The sequence below is a fragment of the Cottoperca gobio genome, chromosome 20 (assembly GCF_900634415.1).
Source record: "Cottoperca gobio chromosome 20, fCotGob3.1, whole genome shotgun sequence".
Lineage (NCBI taxonomy): Eukaryota > Metazoa > Chordata > Actinopteri > Perciformes > Bovichtidae > Cottoperca > Cottoperca gobio.
In genome coordinates, this window is record NC_041374.1 from 3,352,372 (window position 1) to 3,378,315 (window position 25,944).

At 44.6% G+C, this 25,944-nt stretch overlaps 1 protein-coding gene across 1 annotated transcript; it reads right to left on the bottom strand.

Moving 5' to 3' along the window:
* Positions 1–998: 998 nt before the first annotated feature.
* Positions 999–25,693, bottom strand: dipk2ab (divergent protein kinase domain 2Ab). Its single transcript, XM_029458299.1, has 4 exons — positions 25,241–25,693; positions 18,542–19,416; positions 7,088–7,391; positions 999–3,548 (listed from the first exon to the last, which is right to left on the bottom strand). Exons 2-4 carry the CDS (start codon positions 19,193–19,195, stop codon positions 3,202–3,204), a joined length of 1,305 nt encoding a protein of 434 aa, XP_029314159.1. The 5' UTR covers positions 19,196–19,416; positions 25,241–25,693; the 3' UTR covers positions 999–3,201.
* Positions 25,694–25,944: the final 251 nt, after the last annotated feature.

Consider the following 25,944-nt stretch of genomic DNA (forward strand, 5'->3'; position numbering starts at 1 on the left):
CTTCCTCCTCAACCGTATCATTTTAGTTTTAGTTCTTCTCCTACCTCTCTATGTCCAATGCATAAATTCCCTGGTGACCGTCCCTTGAAATGGCCTTATGTTTATTTAAACTCAGAGGGCGGCGGTGGAGCCCCGTTCGTTTGCTGTGGTGTCTTCTTCTAGCAGGCCAACCCCGGAGCCATTCATCAGCTGGGCTAAGTGTAGCTACAGCACAGAGGGCTGAACAGCACTTCACCACAATGAGTGTGACATCAACTCTCCACACAAACCAGCGGGTGTGTCAAAGAGAAGCACAATTACAGAGGAGAAAGAAGAGAAGAGGTGGAGAAATGACCATGGACAGGGAGAGAAAGAAAGAATGAGCGGCAGAGTGTCAGTCATGTAGCTTCTAATTTTGGTTCTGGCTCGAGTACTACTTTGTTCCATCATGGGCTTTTATGCTACGAGCATGAGCTGACTCAAGACAGACAGAAGCGCTAGTGAATAAGCAAAGACCACACACACACACACAGAATACTGACGAAGAAAAGAGTTTAAAGTTGAGTTAAAAAATTCAATCCAAATGCTGATGAGTATTTCTAATGTTTGCCTAGTGCGTGTTTTATTTTTATTAATTTAAGCTCCTCTGAACACTTTTAAAAAGAGTAATCTAATGTCCTTGTGAAATTGTCGCACAAAATTCAACATGGCCACAGTTACAAAAATGATCTCCTCAAATATGGATAGACGAGAAGGACTCACATCCTAGTTGAGTGGAGAGCACAACAAAGGGAACTCGGGCGAGGATCCACATTAAGTGGAAAGATGAAGATATGAAAAGATCAAAACCGAAGAGGATAAAGGGATCGGAATTGGCCAAACACTGACATCGAGCTGCGCCGCACTCAAACTTTAAAGGTAATATGGACACGAGCCAAATCGCCTGCAACTTACATCGGGAATATTAGAAAGAACATTGAGACAGAATCAAAAAAAAAAAAAAGAGTCCACACAGCATGTAAGTGTATATATCTATATATATATATATCTTCATTTATTTTTAATATTTAAACCCACTAAAAGTTGTAAATACAACTTTTGAATGAAAGGCACAGGAACAATCAGACAATGCTGATAGAATACTCAAAAAGAAATTACAGTACAAAAGTGGACAGTTAGTTACGCACGTACAAATCCCTCCAGGTTCAACATCCTCCATACAGGGGAAACAGAAATATATCTGACACAACTAAAAAAAAAAAAAAAGGGGGGGGGGGGGGGGGGGACAGGGGACAAAACCAGAAATCCATTAGCAAAACTTCTCTTTATTGCTTTACCTCACCGACAGGTTCACGTCAGCGCCCCGGGACTTGCACGAGACTCGTATTGACTTGATTATTGGGCTGTCTGTTGACCTAGCTACACAAAAGATCCACTGGGCATTCAGCGCCTGATTCACAACATCAAGACGGATGAAATACGAAAACATACCGAGCCAAAGAGTTTTTTTTTTCTTTTTCTTTATATATATATATATATATATATATATATATCTATATATTTTTTTTTTCCAGTTGTTGTTAAGATCTCTTATAATCCATTACCAAATGAGCCTGTATTTGTGATTACGCTTTAATTCGTCGGTCCACCGGGTGTAAAAATCAACCCAACGTCTAAGTGGTGCCGAGTGTTTAAATATTCAACGGAAATTTCTGGGCTGCAAAAATGTAAAAGTGCAGGTCAGACGCCGTTTCTGGAGCAAAGAAGTAATTTGGGATATTCTCATTCCCCTTTTTTTTTTTTTTAACATCTACTTGATGGAGGTTACTGCGCTAGTGGGAGACGTTTGACAGTAGGATTCATTTATCAATTACAGACATTCAAAAGAGAATTTAGCACTGGAGGCCACTACTGCGCTGTTTTATTGTGTTTCTCTGGTCCTCTGAAGAATCATTTCATCTCCTCCTTTCATTAAGTCGAGATGTTTTTAACGCTGTTGACAAAAAGCATGCCGAGGCCCATCTGATCATCGTTTATCAATCGTATGGGAGGTTAACAAAGCAGGGGGGAGGTCATGTGACATTAAGTATGCCCAATACTTGATTCTCATACCTCTGGATGAGGTTGTTGTTGAGAAGGATACATCAGTATGCAGGCCTGCCAGCTCATAAAGGATTGTGCACACATTGCTGTTGCTGTGGACAGCTCTATTGGGGAACAACTGGAGGGAAAGGTGCCGTCACTGTGTACTGTTCGGGGTTCTTAATATTACATATAGCCTCTTTGGTATAGGCACATCTGCATCAAGGGACCACCACTGTCCAATTATTCCCTTCCTTTTCCTATGTGCAGCTGTCTCACTCTCCGTTTTCTATTGAAAAGGGGGGGGGGGGGAAAACACTCAAAAAAAAGATGATTGCCAACTGGAACCTGGAAATCAAGTGATTGATTGGAGTAGCAGGAAATTAGACTTATATAGCCGTCAAGGGTTTTCTTTTCCTCCTGCATGAAAAAAAACAACCCACCAATCCCCCCCCCCCCCCCCGCCTCTCCTCTCGACCTGCTGTAGCTTGGCCTCGCCTGCTGCCAGACAGCGGGAGATTCATGCTACCTCCGCCTCCCCTGCAGCCATGCTACAGAGGAAAAAAAAAAAAAAAAGTCATGGCACAGCAAAAAATGTAAACTCACCAATGTACTTAAATTCAGCCCTGAATAAAACAAAAAACAACAAGAGATCCTGGGTGCAAAATAAAACAGGTGTTTGGATTCAATGTTACAAAACACAACAGTTGTGATGTATTGAGGAGTGAACAGGAGGATGGATGTGGTCAGGGCTGTGCGATGTCGCTGCTCTTGTTGCTAGGATGCTCCGGTTTGCGGTAGCCTGGGTCCAGTGACGGATGCGTTCCTGCACCTCCCTCCCCGAAGGATGGCAGCCCACCCTGTGAGAGGAGAGGTTACCTCTTTATCCTGGTCCCAACCAGAATCTCTGAGCGCCACACTCCTCTTCAACACAGGAGCAAAGTCAGGTAAAAGCTAAAGCTTCAACAAATCTGCTTTGAAGTTTCGATTCTTACACTTCCTGATGCAAGACCTCTAACAGCGTCCTGCTCAAAGGGGAGCGAATGACATCATGTACAAGAACCAGGATCTCAAGAGTTCGGAGATCAAGAGCACGGGATCCAGTCTCTCAGTGCGTCAGGCTAACGCAGACTCCATTCATTACCTGGCCGTGGCAGAGGAGGAAGCGGCAGCTAGCTGTGTGAGGTATTCACGCAGTTCCTTGGCCGCCTGGAAGCGGCCGTAGCGCTTTTTAGGTCTGGTGCACTCGTCCAATAGGGTCTCGAGTTGTCCATCTTTGGCTATGTGGGCGGGGGGATCATGGAGGAGGCCTCCAGTGGTGCCCCGCCACGTAGCGTAACGCGACAGCAGGTTCTGGCACACGGCATAGTAGTTGTGGTCCACTGTGACCCTGTTGCAGAGGGAGTCCTTAGAGAAAGACAGGCAGGCCTCCCTGTCGCACTCCTCAAAGCGGCTCTCGTACCACACGTCGAAGCTTTCCGGCTTGTCTGCAGGGAGAAAAGGGAGGCTGTTAAATTAACACCGCAATAAAAACAAACCGATCATAAAAACATTGTAAATAATATTAACATAGGTGCACAACTTTCATTCCAAATATATAAAAGCATTTATTGGGTCATAATTTCGTTTCTTACAGCCGTCATCAGGTGAATGTGTAATAAGGTTGGGAGTCTTGTAAACCTCGTCTGATAAGAATCAAAGTCCTGGTTTTATCAGAGCAACATGCATTTAAATATTCTTTTTGCATAAAGCTTCCAACCAGCGTGCAGTTCACATTTTATATGGCTTTTTATTTTTTGTTTAACTGTTGTTGAAATGTGGAATATAGCTGTGCATGTGAAGCTCCACTGACTTGAATGGATTACAACCAACAGTTTGACTGCATATAATCATGAAGAAAAAAAAAGGTTTGTGCAAATTATTAGCCAAGAAATCAACCTGACGAGAAGCGGACAGGGCCGAGGTGCCATATTTCTCAACCCAAGGGCGCCAACAGGAAATTCTTTCTCAAAGCACACAGTCAAACAACTCATCCACAGTTTTATTTGACAGAAATGAACCACTTTATAGATTTATTGAGCAAATAAAATTCTTTCTCGGGCTCATTTCCCATCGCTTTCTCTCTTTAGAGGATTGTGCTGAGAAAGGAAAGAGCCAAGAAAATAACCTGGAATGATGAGCGATTGGTTTGTGCATTAAAAAGCAGATCAATAACACTGTTGGGAGGGGGGGAGGGGCGGACCCAGAGGATGCAAACACATAATCAGCGTATCGTCGCTGTAATGCACTTCTCCTCCGGCTTATCAGAACAACTCAATCAAACATCCAGCGCTGCCCTGTTAGCAAGGGGCCCCTGTGGCCCCCCGAAGAGGAGGGGCACATCAACCTCAATCAGTGAAGGTGATGGAGATGGATTTGCCTGTGTATGCACGCCACGAGCACGCACACGCACGCAAATAAAGACATACGGGCACAAGCAGCAAGGTGAGGTGAAAGCAATTAATGTTTCAGAGCTGGCCATGCATCAAACCACAGCACTGATTGACAGATGGCATCGTGAGAGTGTCCCATTACTGTGCACTGACACACACACACACACACACACACACACACACACACACACACAAGTACCTAAAAAGAACAAGTAGGGAGGGGAAGGTTCATTCTCAAGGACAAAGATGAGCACAGCAACAAAAAAAAAGTACTTTCGACTTAGGGCTAAAAGAAGTCTGAGTCTTTACTTTCGACTTTCTATTTACTTGCACCTCAATCTCCTCTGTTCCACTCTTACAGCCGGCCAGAGCGCAACAAACACTAGAATATTTCCAAAGCAAATTAAATCATTTCCAATTCAAATGAGTAGGAGAGGGGTGGACGAAGGAGGCCACCTAGCCTCCCTCGTCTCCTGCACCTGCCATGTTAAGGAGCTCAGGTCGGACTTGTATACATTCACCTCACTCCTCCGCCTTCCCAGGGCTCCACTGAGAAGGGACATTGGGCCTGAAATGCTTGTTAGCGTGGCCTTACTAGTGGCATTTAAGAGTACGAGCCGGTTTTAACAATGCATGCCTGTGTTTGAGTGCAATTTTGAATGTCGGAGAAATAAGAGCGCGTGCGTGCGAGTGTTTCAAGTGCCGTTGCATTCGTGTGCGTTTGTGTAAGCCGGGGAGCGATCGTGTCGGCGAGAGAAGAGAATGAGAGTGACTGAAGTGTGTGTTACATTATACAGCATGTGTTTCTCAAATAACCACTGCGGGTGAAAGTATCCTCAAACACTATAAACTCAATGATGGGGAATGGCTCCTTTCGCACCACTGGACTGTGCAAACACAGCACGCGTGCACAACTTGGATCATGTATGCGTTTTCATCTTGCCCGAACCTGCCGCATCAATGTGAATGCCACCAACAAGAGGGTGGGAACTGCGCGTGGCTTTCTGCGCGTTTGATTTGCAGATCAATTGGCCTCAGTTTAGAGACTGATGAGATTCGCACCATACACTTTAACTCTCTTTCAATCTCAGGCTCTAATTGTAGGGATTAGATTCTCTGCTTGTGGAGCCTTGGGAGGTTACCGCGCCTATTTCCTGCTGCTGACTGACACATGACCTCGTAATATTCATCATTACCACAGACATTCCTCTTCTTCATGCGGTTCCCTGGCACTTGGCAAACGCGCACACACACTCACACAAAACAGATCAGACACACAAACCCGGGTGAAGCACGTAAACATTATTCAGGCTTAAGCTCCAAATGGCCAGGGTAAGCAGCTTGAGTTGTCAAGCTCTAAATGTGTCGGCCAGACAAAGAGAGTCTCAACCTGGATTGTGCGTCGGGACTCGCAAAGGGCTACTGAGACGGGGTGGAAAATCGCAGCTATTGGCAATAGTGAGAATACACATACACACACACACACACACACACACACACATTAGAGGATGGCGCGCACACACCAAATTGCACAAGAAATCAAGTACCAACTCAAAGGGGAAAAACTACATGTTGGAGTGCAGTGACATGTAACACATCTATGCAGTTTCCTGGTGACATATCTTGTAATTTGGCAAAGTGGCACTTTATCTAGGGATAAATTTGTCACAGTACTTCAAAAAAAAGAAAAATACACACACACACACACACACACACACACACACACACACACACACAACAAAGGGCACAATGCTGGAACCTCCACATCTAGCAACACAACAGTTTATCACTTTAATAGGATTTCTGCAGGAGGGGACACATCTAAGCGCCTGACTAGGTGGTCGTCCCTCTCTTTGAAGTAGCCCCAGGAAGGAGGACTGAGGGGTTTCAAACTGCCACACTGAGTGTGTGATGTATAGCTTACTCTGTCCTTGTTGTGAGGTTTATTCTGAGAGGCAACAAAAAAAATAAAAACTAGGGCAGCAGAGATGGCTTGTTATCCAAACTATCTTTGCTTTGATTGGGACGAGCGTGTCGGAGGCACAAGGGGCGCTGGAGGAGTGTATTCTTAGAAGAGAGGAGAATTTGAGCATGTGCAAATTTGCCTGCAGCCATCTGTCCCTCGAGACCTTTCCTCGAACCTTCGTCACTGCCTCACAAGCTACAATTGGTAGTTATAGTTGTGGCAAAGTGCAGTGTTTACTACAGAGTTCAAGCTGTGGTCAGTGTTTGAATCACACCGTGGCTTTTTGAGAAGTCCGGGATAAATATTTGGCAAACAACTACAGTTATGAATGCAATTAATGGTCAATTATCATACAGCTTCAGAAAAGCACCAATCTTACACAAAGTTAAAAAATAAATACCACGGCTGTGCAATGACTGCTGCATAATTTGAGGGCGACCGTCTTAAGTGTTAATGTAAACACTGTCCTGTAAAGATGCGCGACATTATCTCCAGATATGGTAATGTTTTAAAGGTGTAACACACATGGAATCGTCATAGCAACTGGGAGAATAAGCTGTGCATCTCTCGCAGACATATGGACATACACCCACATACTGTGCCAATGTGTTTAGGTAGAAACACTCACTCTGCTTGATCAGCCTTTTGTCTGCCACGAGAACATTCTCTGCGTCAACGACGATGACCTTTCCGTCGCGTGGGCCGACCGCAAAGTTATCGAAGCTGACATCGAGCAGGTAGAGGGCAAACTCGAAGTCGTTGTTGGTGAGCTGCTCGGCAATGTCCATGAGCTGGCGCGCCAAGTCTACCCTCTTTTCCCAGGGTGCGTTATAGAAGCTCCACAGCTCCTCGCCCACGTAGTTGACAGCTACCATGCGCCCACACGCTCCCAGGTACTTGGCGAATGGCCACCCTTCGTCTGACGGGAAGCTCTGGGAAGGAGAAACAGGAGAACAGAAAACGCTGATTCAAAAAAACGTTATAAGAGAAGTCAGGCTCTGTAATGTTGCGTTGGCTGAAAGAAACACAGAAATATCCCATTGGATTTTAAAAGCAAAGGCTAACACATAAATTGCGAGGACCTTCACACTGTCAGAAAACATTTGTTCAACGGAAACCAGTTTCTAAATAAAGAATCCCAGACATCAAAACACAAAGTTGCTGTGGGCAGCCTTGAGTATTTTTTTTTTATACACAATTTTAAGCACAATAGTCTGCCAAAAGGATCACGTGAAACGGAGCCAGCACTAGTTATAACGGATTAGATTTAATAAAAGAAAAGAGCCAGTTTGTGTGAAAGCCCTACAGCCATGAGCTGATGTACGCCGCTCTACTCAGTGCTTCCAGAGAACTGATAGAAGGTGATTTGTGGTAGCAGCAGTTAGCAGGAAAGCCTTATGTGTTGTGATGCAGCAGCGGGGCGATTTAAACTACTGCATGATGTTGGCTAACCGAGTAAATGCAGTTTGGGCATGCTGACAAAAAATAGCTGTGTATTACAAGGTTAAAACTGATTAATAATAAGAAGGTAATACCGCTGTCAAAGTGATATCACTGCTGCACAAAACCCTAGTCTCTCTCAGATTTACTCGACTTTGAGGTCAAACAAAAACAGGCACACATGCACCATTATCTGCACTCATTCAAAGTCAAATGGTTACGTCTGCACACGCACACACACACACACACACACACACACACACAGCTAAATTAAATGAGTTGGCCGTGAAACAGCTGCATTTGGCAAACGTACCAGGCTGCTAAGCGACTGAATTCTGTATGTCTACTGCTTCCATCGCTCTTCATGAGTTCAGGTCTCACACTTTCTATACATCACTTTCTTTTCCCCTGGTCCAGGCCACATGAGTTTCTCTACAAGTGATAAGCTCCCATCTTTTACAATATACCCCTCCTGCCATAGGCCTCCATCTTTTACAATGAACACCCAGCCATATGCTAGTTTAATGATAGCCCACAATTCCTATGTAACAAATCTCTCTTAGGCTGCAGTTTCTGGCAGACAGCCGCCGCACAGACAAAGAATCAGGAGCGCTCATGTTTCACAGGAGCCTCAGTAGCCCTCCCTTTCCGAAGCCCAGTTGCATCGGAGATATGGCAGTGTATGCACCGTGTCACTGCAGGTGTGAACTACTATGACTGTTGAGTCTCACTTTACACTTGGAGGTAATTCAATACTTCACAAGCGTTCAACTTATGTCTAAAGGGGCGATTTTAAATATGCACGGCTGCCCTAACTCCCTTGAAATTTTTATGAAATACAAATTATTTAAAAACATACATTTTAAACCCCCCCCCCCCTGCTGGCCACCCAGCTGCTGTAGATAAAAGACAACAGCTGGACACCCGCCACGTCGAGACTGTGGCACAGAGAGGGTGAACGTGACAAAGAAACCATGGCTCAGTGAACTAATGGATATGCAGCGATATGAAGGTTCACTTGTGCAGCATTGTGTTGAGACATTTTGTCTCAGACCTTCTTCAAACTTTGCCGCTCTTAAGCTCCTTTATTACATCTCTTGACGAGGCTATAATTTGCTAAGTGCAATGAGGGCCAAAGCATGCAATCTAACCTGTGCTGTCGTACAAGGTGCCACAGGATGAATGCAATTCTCGGTGTATGTCTTGCAAAGTGTCCCTGATTGGAATAACAATAAATAAAAAAAGGATGAAAAATGAAGATTGTGATGCCAATGACTCACAACACTGAACCAGAGAGGTAGACTTGTACAGTCTGTGTCTATACCATAAGTGGCTCTCCTGTTCCTATCAGTTTTAAGAAAGATCTACCACCAAGAGGGGAGGACAATTATAAGTTGCAGTCTTGGCTGAGCCCCATTTCCCTGAGGTGACCCAATCAATTGTGGGACAGACAAAAGTCTCTCCAGGAAGCACTACCGTCTTCCAGCAGCCTGTCGGTCTGTCTGTCATCCTTATTCTTGGCAATGACTCACCCCAACAAAAAAAAACCTTGGCTTAATAGCCTACCTCTACATTTTCTGATATAGCAAACTTGACAGGAAGGGGGATCTGAGTAAGAAGAACATGTCTCAAAAAGTGAAAAACTGGATATGGTGGGCTGACTGCAATCCCAAATACTGAGCACTGGCTGGAAAAGAGACAATCCCAGACTACTGAGATGTAGCAAGCCAATGGGCATTCCTACATATGCGATTTTAGGATTAGAGAATTAACAAGCTAAATATCTAAAATGGCTTTCTAATTTTTTGAAGTTGGTATACATGGATTAGGCTGAAGCTGGATCATTCGGTGGTACATCCCTATTAGGCTCGCTTCCCTTTGACCCAGACTCAAACCTCAGATGGCTTTATGTTGCGGGCACATCTAAGCGGCTCTTGGTCTTGTTGACAAAACTTAGCTTGTCCAAGGTTTCGGCTAAACCTGCTTTGTAAAACACCATCCTCTCTCTCTCTCTCTCTCTCCAGCTCTCTCTCAGTCTCTCACCCCCGCGGGGCGGATGGATAAATGTGGGGAAGGGGTAGTGGTGGCGAGACGGCGAGCAAAAAGAGGAGAAGAGAGAGAATGCGATGGAGACAGCAAACAGAAGAGACAAACAGAGTGTCTTTCACTTCTCCGCTCCAGTGGACAGGAGGAATAAACCAGCAAAGACCTGCCTGCTAAACACATCTCTCTCTTTGTTGTCAGGTTGCAGCCTGAATGGGAGGAAAAGTAGAGCGATTGGGCTTGGGAGGGGTGGGGGGCTGATGGGAGGGAGAAGGATGAATGCCCTCAGGCTACTTTCAGCCACTGTCAACGGCTGTTATGAGAACGCCTTCATGTCTGTCCGGCCCTCATCCGTGGGTCTTAACAAAGATGTCGCTCATTCACCGCTCTGACAGAGTCATTGCGCTGCGTCAATTACCAAGATCTCAACCCATTTTTATGAGCTTCCTATATTTAAGTTTCGTATGCAATAAGTCTAAAAGGTGAGAACTAGTGAACAGTGTAGGCAGGCACATGGAAGTGGGCACCTGAGCGTTGGATTCAAACTCGCCCATTGCAGAGCTTGATAAATACTCTACAAGTCCCACCAATCATTCTCCCTTAGCGCGCTTTAAACGGTTACTCTGCAGAAGTCATTAACGTCTGCAATGAGGCGTTGAGGGGGGGATGACGAAATAAATTGGAAAACCCAGCCTAATGCTACATCCACTGAACTCCCAGAATTGGGAGGTACTGTATGCGTGTGCACTTGTATGTGTGGGGACTGCACAGGTAGTGAATTTTACAAGTCGTCTCTCCATGATGTTATTATATTGAAAAATGCTGAGAGTGCAAAACTGCCAATGTCACATCTCAGCGACTTTTACGGCTTTAGAAAAGGCCTTATCACTTCTTGTCCCTGTCATTGGATAAAAAAACCTTTTATCTCCTGCTTAGCAAAACCTTTAACTTCTAGAACCTGGTGCCAAATGCTCTTCTTATTTTTGCTGTACACATTTTATGGTAGAATTTCTTGCAGTGTTACAGAAATAATGAGCCTGGCTCTAGAGACAAAGCAAGCGAGGGTGGAAAAGAGACCAAAACAGTATCGTCTCATTACAGACGACCTCACAGTGACTTCTAGGCCCAAGTCTGACTAATCTAATCTTAAAGGTTTCGCCGGTGCACTTGAATGTGGGGGGGGGGGGGGGGGCAGTGTTCCACTCCCCTCCCTGTAATACAACAGACACACTGGCATCCTCTTGGGGGGAGATTGGAGTGGGCTAAAATGAAACAGGGCCACAGACAAATAGGCAGCCTCTGGAGAAGAAGATGAAACGAATGGAGCGAGAGGCACAGGAACACACACCTGCGTCCTGACATCTGCTGACAAAGGCATGCCCTTCTACTCGGCCACTCGGGGGAGGGCGTGGGCGTGTGTGTGTGAAGTGTGTGTGTGAGAGAGAGTTCGAAAGAGGCTCTTTGTGTATCTACGTGAAACTGTATCCAAGTGCATGTGAATGAGAACATGCAACGTGACCAGGGCTGATAACAACCTCTATTCAGTGGCCGAGTAAACATGAGCGACTCCCAAGATATTGCCTTGGCTGGTCTGCAAAGAACACTGGCCCATCAAATACAGACGCACACACACACCCGGTGGACACACCGAGCGGTGTTTATAAATGAAAGATTTAAAAGAACCAGTTGGCTTCATCCTGCAACCGCAACTACTTACAGCAAAAAAGGAAATTAGTAGTTTCCCACAGAGGTGTTTCATGTGTAGCTTGTTAAAGCCCTGAGCAGGGTGTGGTGTAAATTCTCCACATTTTCTGTCTTCAACAAAATCCCACCGCTTCACAGCAAACAAGTTGGGACAGGACTCGTCAAGAGTCCGGGGATCAAACGGTAAAGTTGAAGAAGCGTGGCGGACAGACTCATTCAGTGAGACACAACAACACCAGCAGAAACCCTTTCAACCCTGATGTTGCAAAATGAACATTATTCAGCCCGTTTAGCAAAAGGGGCTTAGCATTAAGAAGGAGTAACATCTGCTCCTCAAGGCAGAGGGCTGCCAAGCCGGACTTGAAACGTTGCTTTTCTGTGCAGCTCTCCTGTTGACCTTGCGTGTCTGGAGGATGGAGGCAAGCCCCGTCTGGCATTTTACTGGCCATTTAAGTTTAAAATCCAGTTGGTTAGTTCGCAGCGAGAGCTCAGGCCCCACAGGGGAGTGGGCGCTAACTCCTCATTCTGGCACACATGGTGCTATCCCTTTCTTCTCTTTTTGCTCTCGTCTGCCGTTGCTGCCGTTTCTCCTGCTAACCCCCGCTTTTCCCCTGTCTTTGTTCCACCCCCAAAACCTGCAATACAGGGCAGTGATGCTGTCTGTTCCAGGCAAGGAAGCCAGGAATTGCCTAGTCAGAGCATCAAGCGGAGGAGAGTGTGTGTGTCTGTCTGTAGAGGAGAAAGAAGAGTAGGGAGAGATAGAGACTGTATGCATCTGAATTTAGAATAGACCCTGCCTCTTTCTTTACCAGACATGCAGTTCAAAGAGTGCAAAGTCATAGTCATAGCTGGCAGCAGTCTTGGGAAACAGGAAAATTGTTGAATGAAGACTGAAATTGGAAAGGTTGAGAGTGGGTGCGTGTGCATGCATGCATGAACACTGGGCTCAGATGAGGAATCAAAACCTAGGAGGTCAAATAGATAAACCACAAGACCATGCAGCGCTTTCTCTATATGCAATCAACAGCGCCGCTGGTATATAATAATCTCCCCAAATGCAATAAACTATCTCTCTAAGCAGCCAGAGTTGGCGATTACAACAAAGTTCAGCGAAGACATAAAGAGTACATGGAACATGAGGCATATTGGGGCTGGTCCCAGGGTAGAAACGTCAGTAGCAATTATATATATTAATGAATGTAATGTTAGGCATCTGCCTAGATGGTGTGATATTTTACTATGTTTTGTTTTCTGTTATGATTCGATTAGCTAATGCAACAGCCAACAGTGTTTGATACTGCAGCATTTCATGTATTCCATCATTAGTCAGGACGGCAGGCAGTACGGGTGAGGCAGGAAAGTATGGATAGAGAGGTGAGAGGAGGACAGGAGAGAGGAAAGACGCAGAGTAGAATGACAGAAGAGAGGAGGAGGAGAGGCAAGAAGTCTGGAAGCATTTAATTAAACGTAATACGACATCTACAACTGTGTGCAAATATGTGTCTAAAGCCTTCAACGTGTCAGCGGACTCGCTAAATACCAAAAACTAAACTCGCATCAGCACCGGTGCTGGACAAAAATCCTGGGGGGGAAACACTTCCCTGTGCAGACTGCTTGTGCAACACAAAAGGAGCGTGCACATAATTCAGTGAGCTCTGCCGTGCAGTGATAGAAATGGGTTAGCTAGGTCTTTTGAGTTCTGCCGGCCTCTGCTCTATAGAGAGAGAATGAGAGCAGGAAGAGGAATGAGAGCACAGGACGGTGCAGCTCAGGGTTGCTAGTACACACTTTGGTGCGAACTGCTAGCCGAAACCCTGAGCCCGAGCCATTGCGCACAGAGCCACCTCATAAATCCCCACCACTGGAAGACGAGGAATGTATTAAGTCACTGGCAGAGGTGTTGACTCAGTCTAGGTGGCATTGCCGCCCACACGGCTCGGGGAGGAACCTGAGTAAAGCTTGGCCTCAGACCTGAGGGCTGTGGGTTTGAGGCCTACATCAAGGGTTGTGCATTTCAGAGCCAATTATGTCAGGGGCAGCTGAACAGGGCAAACGCAGAGAAATACACCTACAAGGAGCAATTAAATATCTGAAAAGCTAGAAAAGACTTCAACATAATAAGAGGCGCTGGTTCCAAAGAAACCTACACTTTCTTTTTTTATTAACCACTTGCAAGGGTGAACATGCACAAGACTTGAACATGCCACAGTATATCCCTGACCTAGGTGCCTGACACTTTAATGCAGTGGACACTTTTATTACTGCAGACAAGCTGATGTGCTAAAAAGCATATTCTTGCTTTAACCACATTAAGCCCGTAGCTCTCCAGAGCACACAGCAGCACAGTAAAGAACTACTTGTTCCTGATCCATATTGGCCTTCTTAAGGGGCCCGGGGAGAGTTGTGAATGGTGCTCGACTCTCCAGCGTTGCAGAACTGCGTCTTCGGGAGCTGAGCATGAGGTAGGTTTGGGTGCGGGCTGTAACAGTAGGAAGCTGGGGGGTGGGGAGGGAGAAATCTAAAAAAGGAGCTGGTGGGTGGGTATGGACGGGGGTTCAGCCACAGGCATTTACCTAACCAAACACAGCTGTCATGCGTGTGTGTGTATATATGTGTGTGTGTGTGTGTTTGGAGAGCGGGAGAAAGAGAGAAAGGATTATGGTAACACAAGCAGTCTGGCTCATTCAAATGGGGGAAAACACCACAAGGCTCTAGTTTGTACAACACACACACACAAACCCAAACCCTCCTCTTCTCCCCTTTCCACCAGGGCCTCCATCCAGCGAGGGTAGCCAAAAGAGGGGAGTCGGGCCCAGATAACTCCCTGTCTTATCCTAACAGGATTCAGTCTGTACACAAAGGCCTATAAGAATAATGAAAGGGGGTTTGGGAGCACTTGAAGCAGGGTTAAGCGGCGTACACAACCTCCTCTCTTATGCGCTAAGAGTGCCACAATCCCCCAGACCCAAAAAACAAAAGGTTCTAATCACAGACTAGCAACTTAAATACTATTTACCGGTGGACCTCAGCCACTGAGCCGGCCTTAGAGACAGAAGGCTCTCACTTAAGCCGGGATAGCATGGAGTGTCTGTGATTAAATGAAAAGAAATAAATAAAACTAAAAACAAAAACAGGCTTTGATCCTCTTTGTGAAGAGGCATGACCCAGAAAGCCAGACTACAAGATTGCAGCGTTTTTCTACATAGACAATATGAAAAGGCTTTAAACTCGTGCAACCTTTGTCAGAACATGCACATGTGGGAAATAAGGAGTTTGTTTTTTTTCCCCCCACCAAATAATATTTTTCTCTAATTGCACAGTACAGATTACTTGACTGGCATCGGCAGGCCGCACGCATGCTTATGACCTGATTAAATGTATTTTCTTATTAAAAATAACTCAAGGTTCAGTAGGTCACAGCAGAGGAAAGTTACCACCTTTGCGCCAAGAAAACCGCTGAATTTATAACATTTACTTTGGCTTCGGTTCCCAAAGCGGATGAGCATCTTAATAGATTATGCAGAGCCTCATTAAATCAACAGCATACCCCCCCATTTTAGAAAATTCAAAACAAGCTGCTAGTGTGTTTGCTCAAAGTGCCTTGCATGTTTACACTCACATTTACGTTAAAACGCCGCTGTCGAAACTCTTAAGAGGAATACGAGATAAAGTCATCCATCTAATCTGCCTTCCGTCTCTTCTCCGATTTAGCATCATCGTTGGCGTTGGCGTTGCTCGAGACGTTCGTGTCTTGTGACGAGTATGTATTTGTGTCAGGTGAGGGCGGCGAGGTGAATGAGAAGGTGGGGAGAGACAGTCATAAAAAAAGGGGGGGGGAGAGGGGCATCTGGGTGAGCACAGATTTGAGTCTGGAGGAGATGAGTGAGTTAACCTCACAGGCCTGTCACATCCTATTCTCAGCTTCACTGAGCAAGACAGGGCTGAGGACCAAAAAGGGGTGCGAGCGCCGTCACATGCTCCTGGCTAACTCGCCAAGCCTAATGATTTGGAAGGGAGGACTGGGCTAAATTGAACTAATTTAAGGTTGGGCCAGATGTACTCCATCAAACACAACCATCACCTGATGAATCATCAGTCATCTGGCCGAAGGAGAGAAGCCAAGGATGGCAAATAGGGTTCTAGCCGGGGGGGGGGAAATTAGGAGACTTTATTGGTCACTTTTCATGCAAACCGTGTTACTGTCGATTGAGAGGTAAAAGTAAAAAAAACAGCATCATGTAATTTCTCTGGTTGGCAAAGAGACAACTCCTTGACACAGGAAGATTTATCACAGTAACAGAAAAACCATTCTGGGCCAAGTTATCTGTGGAACTCTAAAGAAAAACAGAATCGGTTAAGAAATAAGAGATAGCAGACGAAGCTGCATACGGTGCCTCTCATTGCACAAGGATTTTCTTGTTTGGCGGTCGTCATTTTGTCTTCCAAAAACAATATCCCCCAAAGCCAAATTGTCTTCCATGTGACACAGCAGTGGGGGTGGTTTGTGTGCATGTGTGTGTGTGTGAGGGCATGCTTGTGTACCGCAGAGCACACAGAAAACGCATTGTTGGACGGACGCGAAACAACACAGCAGATTGTTTCCCACTGACAAAGGAGGTCTGGTTTCTCATAGTGAAGCAGGGCCGATTTACTGCCTGTGGCTTCAAAAGACTGGAAACAGAAGCGATTCTAAGAGGGAGTGCAGCTCACTGAGCAGACGGCAGAAAATGTTATTGACATTTCTTCAACTGCATAAAGACAGAGGAAGGAGATAGAGAAAGAAACCCAAAACCACCACCGTGGCAACCAATGACATTAAACGATCTTTGACACTAAATATAGCAAACTTAAAATGACACACCGAGTGATGCTGGCCTCTTCAACTTTCTCCAGAGGTGTTAAACTATAACCAAGCAAAATGAAACCTCGCTCTAGGCTTGACAAGGAGTCGAAATAGGGATCAGGTTTCATTAAATTACTGGTCATAAAGATAATCTCAGCCCGCATTCCTCTCTACCTTTTGTTAAAACAAGTCCTCACGCAGTATCACTCACCTCTAGCAAAAGAAAAGTAGACCAAGGTGTTGTAGTACAGCAGGTCTTTCATCCAATCTCTAAAGACACACCATTAATTCTTTATGGTCTACTGCTGCCCAACCTTGTGTATAGGGTCTCACAGTCTCTCAGCAAATGTTCTCCTCATCTGTCGAGTTCAGTGATGCTGATGAAGAGTCAAGGCACTCTGTGAATCTCTCTCTGTGAGATGTCTGGCACATTTCTTTCTATATTACCCATCCACACAATCCGTTACCGCTGACCTGGTGCACGCACACACACCCTACAGTTCTTTCTTATACCTGCAGGTCACAAGTTCAGCACGAGATCAACAATTCATGAGTCCCTGTAAACATGCAAAAGCTCCACGATGCAGGGAGTGAGGGGACAATGTGTGTGTGTGTGTGTGTGCAATATTGTGTTTGTGTGCGTTGTCTGTAGCAGTGTGCGACATGAGTATGGGGGAGGGAGGAGAGGGTGATTCACTGAGCCTCTGAACTGGAGCATAATGCCATTAAAAAAAACACTGATGGAATTATGTGGCCGGAGTTTGTGAAGCGTACACAAAGCCGTCAGGAAAATATAGAAGAGAATGACACAGAAGAAGAAAAGGCCAAATGAGAAAGAAAGAAAGAAAGAGAAAAGGAAGGAAGGGGGAGGACATGCGACCACACAAGGCTAATCAGATTTTATAGATCTAACGGCCTAAAAGGCTGATCTTTTGTCCTCTGAAATGCCTGGAGGTGTCCGGCCCCGTGTGTCGGGGCGGTTGGAGGTCAGCAAAAGTTATTGAATGTCTACATTTCTGCTCCGACACGGCCAATGCCAGAGTGAAATTGAAATGGATTGGCTGCTTGTAAATCAGTGAGTGAAAAGGACGAGGACATGCGTGATATACAGTATGGCTGCTTTGACTTGCACGGATGACAGAATAGAGATGGGTCGTAATTTTACTTCTAGTCATGAGTCAGAGCAAGGCGCCCTTTTTGACAGCAGATACTGTGTCTAACTTCTAATGTTGCAGAACAATATTATTATTATTAGACCATCTGCATCAAAAATGTCAGTCCTGTCACACCTAACCACTTTAAGTAACAATGTCTTTGGGTTTTTGTCAGTGTCAGTTGGGTTCTTCAAGTTGCACATTTCAACGAAATACCAAGAATATTGGTACAAATGACACCGTAACAGATCCCTCCACCTGCCGACTCCCACAAACACAGGATAAGCCAGTGGACACAGACTTATATTAAAATTAAAAACAACTTGGACCATTTACAGATGCATTCTTGAATAATTCAAAACTGCCCTACATATCGTGTTAAATATGCAGTATTGCCGCCAGCCAAAATCTGTCATCTTTTGGGAGGCCACAGCTCTTAAACCCTTCTCTATTCTAAGCAGAGGAATATTCGTGCTCCAGATAGCCGACACGTAGTCTCGATGTAGCCTAGAGTTTAGGGGAGGGTGTTATGGCTCCTCTCAGATCTACAGAAGAGGAAGAAAAAGGAGGATTCCCACCCTGTAATTTACTGGGGGCTTTGTGGGCCAACACCCCGGCTTGCTTTGTACTGATGCTCCTCTTTGTAGCAAAGGTAATCCAGCAGCCGTGCCTTATCAACAACTCTGCAAACACCTGTGGCCACAGATTAGCTGACAGACACCTCTTTATCAAGATGCAATATTTTTCTCCAGAGACAGTTATAGTCAAACATCACTCAACAAGACCTAAAAACCTTAAAAAGGTACCCCCCCCCCCCCACCACCACACACACATTGCTTCAAACAGCTCCTGTTCTGAAACCACACTGAAGAAAAAAAAGGGAAAAACAAGACATTACCTGTAGTACGAGCGGTTCCGGGTTGAATGCCAAGGTCATGAGCAGCTGCATTCTCTCCGTGTCTTTAAGGTTCTTCAGCAGGAAGCTGCCTGAGTCTTTGGTTTCAGCATACCTGCGGACCACACGGTCCAGCAGCCTCTGAGAGGGGCAGTGCACCAGGTCTGACCAGCCCTCCACCACCTCTGGAGTGAGCAGACGAACATCGCCGTTGATCCGGGCGAATTCAGTCTTGTACATTGCCTGGATGAGGTCACAGCGCGGCCGGCCTGTGGCCCTCTTGCAGATTTTCTGGTCTATCTCAGCCAGCTCCTGATTGGAGCCGAGCCGTTTCAGCACCACGCGGCGGGTGCCCTCCCTGGGCTCACCGTACTGAGCAAAGTAAACATTCTTGACATTGAAAACGTCTAGAAATCGTAGGCGACCCCAGGTTTCAAAGGAAACCTGGCCGTTCATGAACTTGCGGCACCAGCTGGTGCCAAAGCAGGCGGGACACTTATTGAGGTTGATGAAACGTCTGTCAGTGAGCTCATTCTTCTGGAAGGAGGCAAACAGGCTGTGGGTGTTCATCAACAAGATGACAAACAACCCCACAACCAATAGGAGCTTCAGACAGCGGTACAGGCGGCCGAGTTTGAGAGGCAGGAAGCGCAGCATGATGGGGACGGGGGTTCTTGAGGGATAGGGAGGAGGAGAGGTATTGAGACGATCGTCAGGGAGCTAACCTCAATGCCTCTCCGTCATGATGTACCGGGGTAGCTTCTAAACCGGCAGGCAGGGGCGAGGTTGGCACAGCTGCCCCGTGCCAGTCTCTGGCAGAGGCCAATGAGTCATGTTCTCCCCTCTTGGTATGTGTGTGCAACCTCGAGCCAGCAGGCCTGAAATCAAGCAAAGAAAGGGAGAGGGGAACTCATTACATCAGGACAAAACTACATTTCATAACACGAAAACATGGATAACAAGTGAAAAAGGTTTATCTAATTTTCTTTCTGCTGGGCCCGCAACTTCAACACCTAACACCTAAGTCCTAACATGCAATACCTCCTATAAAACAAAAAAGCACTTACTCTGGCATATGAAATTGTCTCACAAATTTGAATTGAGAGGGTCATTTGAGAGATTTCATTACTTTTTGAGCAGAAATGAGATGGCCCACAGCCAATGCAATAAACCTGCCTGTTCCTGTTCGAGCGCTTTCTCTTTGGGAAATCATTTCTTGTATACTCTCCCAAAACGACAAAGATAAATAAAAGTATGGAAAAGGGGAAAATAAAAAGTGTCCAGTGATCAAATTAAGAGGAAGTGTACAATATCCTCTCCTAGTATAAATAAAAAGTGCTGCACTGTGAGGATGATTCCTCATAGGACCTTCCTCTGCCGCCACAGAAGTATCCATCACTTTTCTTCCATTGCACAGCAAAAATAACACGCCGTCTGCATACCTCAACAGTTACACTAAGCTCCGAAATCTTGATTTATTCCCCCTTCTCGCTTCAAATGGAGAAATCACACATTGCATTGTGGGGAAGTCACGCTGTGCGTAGTTTAACCTTTGATCAGAGTTGCCCTGCTTCGTTTTAATCATGCTTTGAAGTCATTTCTTTGAAAATGGCTGGTGTCACTAATATAACGTCTCTGGTTGAGCGGGTGAGAGAGAATCTGTGAATACCTCTATTAGAGCATATTGATGTCAACAGTGAAGGGAATAGTGAGAACTAAGCATGGAAGAAAGACAACAATCTAGGCAAGCCCCCTGTAGTCTGCCCATGAAGAAACCATGTTAGACCCCCCAATCAGCTTTTTAGCAATGAGTCTTGTAAGTCTTATAAGTCGCTTTAACAAAGACAATGACTCAGGCCATGCAAATTAGCAATCCCCAATTTGAGCTCATTAGGACATGCCTATTAGGACAGCTGACTTGAGAGGCTAACAAGCAGGCACACTAGTGTGATTAGTGTGCGTCTCAATGGGTTCCTTGCATTTTGCTTTTAGATCGAAGTGGCTGAGATCTGGAAAGACATAGAGGCCTGAGGCGGCCAACAGAGCAGCGGTTGGGAGAGATGAGAGTCTGCCGAGTGTCAGATAAAAAGCTGAATACAGTAGTTCTTACCACACACCTCGGTCAGAAAATACCATGAGCAGATCAGGCAAACACTAATGCAGAAATAGACCATATCCAAATAGGGGAACTGCAGACTACATACATTTATTTATTTAAAAAAAGGAAAAGAAAATACGATTCATGAATTTTCTTCTATTCTCACCACAAATCTAAAACTCGAGCAATGTGACTCAACTGTGAGTATATGCTTTTCTTTTCTGTGCCATAAATAACACAGGGATAATGTTACTTTACATCTTTTTTTAAAAACCAAACAGCTACTGTAAATCTTAATGGTAAAGCGTCACAATTTCCCCAACATATGAGTCGGCATTTATTTATTTTGTATCATTATAATGAACAGAACACGGACATTGGTAATTTTACGCTTTAATCGTTTTGGAGGACACTTTTTAATACACTACCGCATGGCCACGGAAGCAGAAGCAAAACATTTAGGAAAAGATCATTCTTCATGCTTTTACTCTGAAACAGCATTTCATTGGACGGGCTAAATAAAGAAACCAGACCTCCAGAGTGATAAATTAATAACTAAGTAACATATTCAGAATGAGCTGAAAAGAACGCCAACACAATTATTTAATAGTGTCTGAAAATTCATTTAAATCCTATTAAGATATCACATTAAATTGGGAAAGAAACAAGAGTCTGTATGCAAAACACCGCCAACAACAACTACTTCAATAGGAGCCAGAAGGATGTGTGCCTTGTGCCTTCTACTACAGGGAATCAGAGGATTGCTTTAGGGGAAAACTGAATATCCTGTTGTTATAAAATCTCGAGTCAAGTGCCATTTAGCATCTAACACAGGCAAAGGCAGCACAGACGTGACTTCAAGATCTCGGGAGCAGATATGAGATTTAAGGATCAGCATAGGGCTCAAAGAGGACAAAACATAACCGCCGCCAGACCGCGAAGATGATCTTCCCTTTAGCTGTTGGAGGAAGCGACGGAGAGCCAGGGCAAAGTGGAACAAGCCCCAAACAAGACCCAGACACAGCAGAGTAATGTTGCAAGAGCTTGGTGGCGAATATGGGCAGGATGCGTCGCTCTCCAGAGAAACGGTTAGGCCTCAATTACCTTTGGAGCGTTACCTGGATTATGTCAATGACCGTACTAATTGCTGAAGTGAAAGCATAAGCCACACACGGCGTTTACGTTTCTGTCAATGAGAGGCAACCAAGGTTTTAAAATGCTTAAAATGTTGACAATGAAATGCAGAAATCTGCCCCCGATGGCTTATCCTTGATCCTGTACTTTTGTTAAGCAAGAATTAAAATGCTACTAGAGTTTTTTTTAAAGCATGCTGCTGCTGCTGCGGCGGCTGCTAGACAGACTGATTAGTGTGAATAAGACAAAACCATTTGGGTTTATTGGAAAGATGCACGGTCGTTAAAGATGGGGATATTGTGTTGCTGGTAATTACCCCTGCTTCTTGCAAGTTTTACACCTGCAAACCCATTTTGTTTTAACTGCCTCACTGTGTATTGCTGTATGCCATCCCATGGAGACTTCTTTACCACGACAGGCAGAGAGGAAGGCAGAGTGTGTAGAGCTCAAGGTCGCCTTACTCAGGTTTTTGACAAGGGCAAAGTTCACTTAAAGCCTTAAATTAAAGCCAGATGCTTTGTATTCCAACTCAGATGTTGCCTACCGAGCAGTGAAATTTAAAGCTGTTTTCTTTTGGACAAACCTCATTGTACCCACAGAAGACTTATGTTTTAAATTAGCCTCCCTCTTCTATTCCTCCCCCACGGTGCCTCTGCTGCTTCTGCACTCAGCGAGAAGGAGGGATGCACAACACCAAGAGGAAAACCTTGTGTAGAGTAAGCGCCAAATTACCTCTCAACACACACACACACACACACACACAGCCAAAACTGGGGTACGAAAGTTTTTCAGCGTACTCAGTCTACAAAGTACTGCGGTGAGTGCTTCGAAAGAGAGGCAAAGAAAAGAGGGCAAATCAAAGGATGCCTGACTCCTCATGCATGGGAGATGAATCTCGCATTCAAAATGTTACAAGTTTGGCAGATGTTAAGAGCCGCAAAATGGCTCATTACTGGCACAGTAAAGGCGCAAGATGAAGCATTAGGCCCCATGTTGGCTTAAAACAGAATGACAAAAGGTTGAGACGGAGGAAGATGACATCGTAATATCCTAATATTTCAGGTTATATTAAAAACTTTAGATTTTAACAGAACAATCCAGATAAGAAAGAAAAGAAAATTTCCGTCTTGAATAACCTTTTCCACAGCTCTTTGTGCAAATCTGTTTTGCGATAATGGTGTGCGAGGGCAAGGCTGCTCCGGTCTAACCCATTTCCTTCACTGCACCTGAGGCTAAACTTCATTATGATATAATGAAGTCGAGCCACAGATGAACATGCTTGATTAATTCCACTGGAAAAAGTAAAAGAGAGTGCAAAGAAGGACTGGAATAGACTAGAAGGGTTGTTAAAATAGAGAGGAAAGATATAACCAATGTATAGCTTAATGGACAGCAAGGTTAGAAAACTTTGAGGTATTGCGCTGGTGATGGAATTGAATGGGAAGAGATCAGCAGAATACAGAGTAGCAGTTCTCCATCTCTGAATGGACGCACACAATCACACATATGAACGTGTCCGCCCACAGAGAACGCCAGTATTACCACCAAGCCATACTAAAAGCTCAGAAAAAGCAACCCTCCCCCCCCACCTCCACCTTTCATCGCAACATGCGGCTCTAACTGGAGAGAGGAACTACTGTTGCCAAGGTTATCGAGTGAGGAGTCAATAATGTTTGATTAAAAAAACATTTCAGCCACAGCCAGATAGCCTCGGTACATTAAACACATAGACGGGGACGGATAGATACAAATGACGGCGATGTTCGCATGCCTAATGGTAAAATTGAGTCCTCAGAATTAAAGCACCAATTAGCAGCATCCCCACATTAACATTAGTCCATTCATCTCTGGCCCAAAGCAAACGCTGGAGGTTTGTAATGAGAATATCAACGGTGTCTACTTTGCGGCAAACTGACGCAGCGGTTTGGAAAAGACACACTTGAACTGGGGGGGGGGGGGGGGGGAGACCTGCGCCGGATTCTTCCACCGATAAACACCGATTTGTTTTGTTCAATTCAAAAACAGTGGCACATTTTCACAAGCCCAACATCTCTCTGTGTGGAAGTTTGAAAAGTTGTCCTACATTTAAAAACTCATGTTACAAAAACAAATGTGTCATCTAAGTGAAGCTGCACTTGGACTGATAAAAAATAAATAAAAGATAAGCTGTCAAAACAAGCTTCAGTTTTAACAAATGCAAAATGTGTTTGGAGTGTGTGTGTGTGTGTGTGTGGGGGGGGGGGTCAAATTGATTAACAGACAGACATTTATCATTTAATTTAAGGTCACTCGTCGTGTAGCTCCATTTGAAGTTTGTCGTGTAGTTTGGAGGTCAAAAACTAAAATATACTGTTCCTGTGGGAGCTTTTAAGGCTTCAATTACAAGACATTCCCATGCTGAGCGCTGAGAAACATTCAAATCAACCACCAGCAGAACATCTTAAGTGTATCGGCCTATTTTCGTAGTTCCCTTGACTAACCTTGCAGAAAAAAGGCTCCACAATTAGTCTCCTGTTATGGAAAAAGAATATTTCGCAGCAGCCTGTTCTATTCATTAGACTGTAAAGAGAAATTCCTAAGGACTTATTATAAACTTAGTCTGGATCAAACAGTAGGACTGTTGTGGTAATCTGTTTTTCTTTGAAGAAATCAAGGGCAGAAGTTTGCAAAGAGCGTACAATCGTAGAAATCTCATGGCCAAGTCAATTTAGTGATTATTGCACATTACGCTTTCATTTTTCAACGACTGAGCTTTTGTGTCTGATGGGAAAACTGCTCAACCTGCTGTTTGCTCACGCCAACAAGGACCACAAATACATAGCAAATCAAGTGGAGACCTGTTGAGGTACAGTCATTCGAGTATTAAAAACTACACTGCCAAGTAAAATAGGGAGCATGCTTTGTTAAAGAAATATGTTCAATGAACAAAATCAAAAATGTGAATAATACCTTCTGAACACCAATGATGTCGCTTTAATATCATATGTTCTGCATACATGGCCAAAGGCATATATGTCTAAGAGGTTTTGTGCATCATATGATCTTGTAGTCGTTATTTAAAGTTGTGTTCAGGTAAAAAAATAAAAAATGTAAAAAAAGATAAGACTATGGCAGGTAACATTGTTGCAACAAAATAACACCAGCAGCAGCTGAAATAGCAGTTATAATAAAATCCGATCAATGGACGTAGACATCTGATAAGAGTTTGTTTCTAAAAAAATAAATAAAATAAAACACTCATTTAGTGTTTTATCTTAACATTTCATCCTTTCTGTGGCGGCAACAGTGACGCTCGTGCATGCTCCCACGTTACCGAAAAAAAAAACCTGTTCGGAGTTTGTGCTTTATAAATCATTGATGCTGCAAAACATAGCCAAACAAGTCATACTGTTACAATTCATATGTGTAAAAAGACTTGTTTCAACGTGAACACGGACTGCAAAGAGACGAAGGAAAACTGTGAAACAAACCTGTATGACTTTTTTTCCTCTCCGGGTCTGTAGTAGTGTAACGCTTATCGCTCACTTCATATCATTCTTTAAAGTTGCGGCTACTTAAGAAGCGGGCGAAGGATACTTTAAATCACCGCCGACCATCGACGAACATCTCCATCAAGCAAACTCACACGGGCTTCTCATTTTCTAGCTCCTATGTTTCTAGCCAGCTAGCCAGCTAGCTGCTGAAATAAACAGTTGGTGCTGTCGAGTCTTAACTCTTCATATACCGGATCTTTCCGAGTGGACGACGCGGTTCCTCTTCACAAATGACAACAGCGTCTGTGTTGTGCATAAAGGTCCATATCTGTCCGCTTATCACGGGTCCCTTTGTGGTCACAGAATTGCCTCTTTTCTTCTTCTCTCAGACAGCGACTCACTCCTCTCCAACACCACAATGGGTTCTGTTTCCACTCTTTTCAACACCAGCCTCTTTGCCCTTTACGACACCCGCTGTTGGTTTACGGCAGCGGTTGCTAAGCGATTATTCTAATATTGTCTTGTCTGGAACACCGCCCCCAGTGCAAAGTTTGCCCACATTTCTATTTTTTCCTCAGCACCTCTTACAGCTTTAAAGCAATAGAAAATACTAACATAATCTAAAAAACATTTTCTTTACTGAGATTACCAACGTCAGTGATGAGGAAAAAAAAAATGCTTAACTGGAATTGGTTATTTTA

Coding starts and splice junctions, on each gene's coding strand:
- dipk2ab (XM_029458299.1), bottom strand. CDS start 19,195: ATGCTGCGCTTCCTGCCTCTCAAACTCGGCCGCCTGTACCGCTGTCTG. Junction 7,392..18,541: donor CGGAACCGCTCGTACTACAG/GTAATGTCTTGT, acceptor TCTCCTTCCCAG/AGCTTCCCGTCAGACGAAGG. Junction 3,549..7,087: donor CAAAAGGCTGATCAAGCAGA/GTGAGTGTTTCT, acceptor TTCTCCCTGCAG/ACAAGCCGGAAAGCTTCGAC.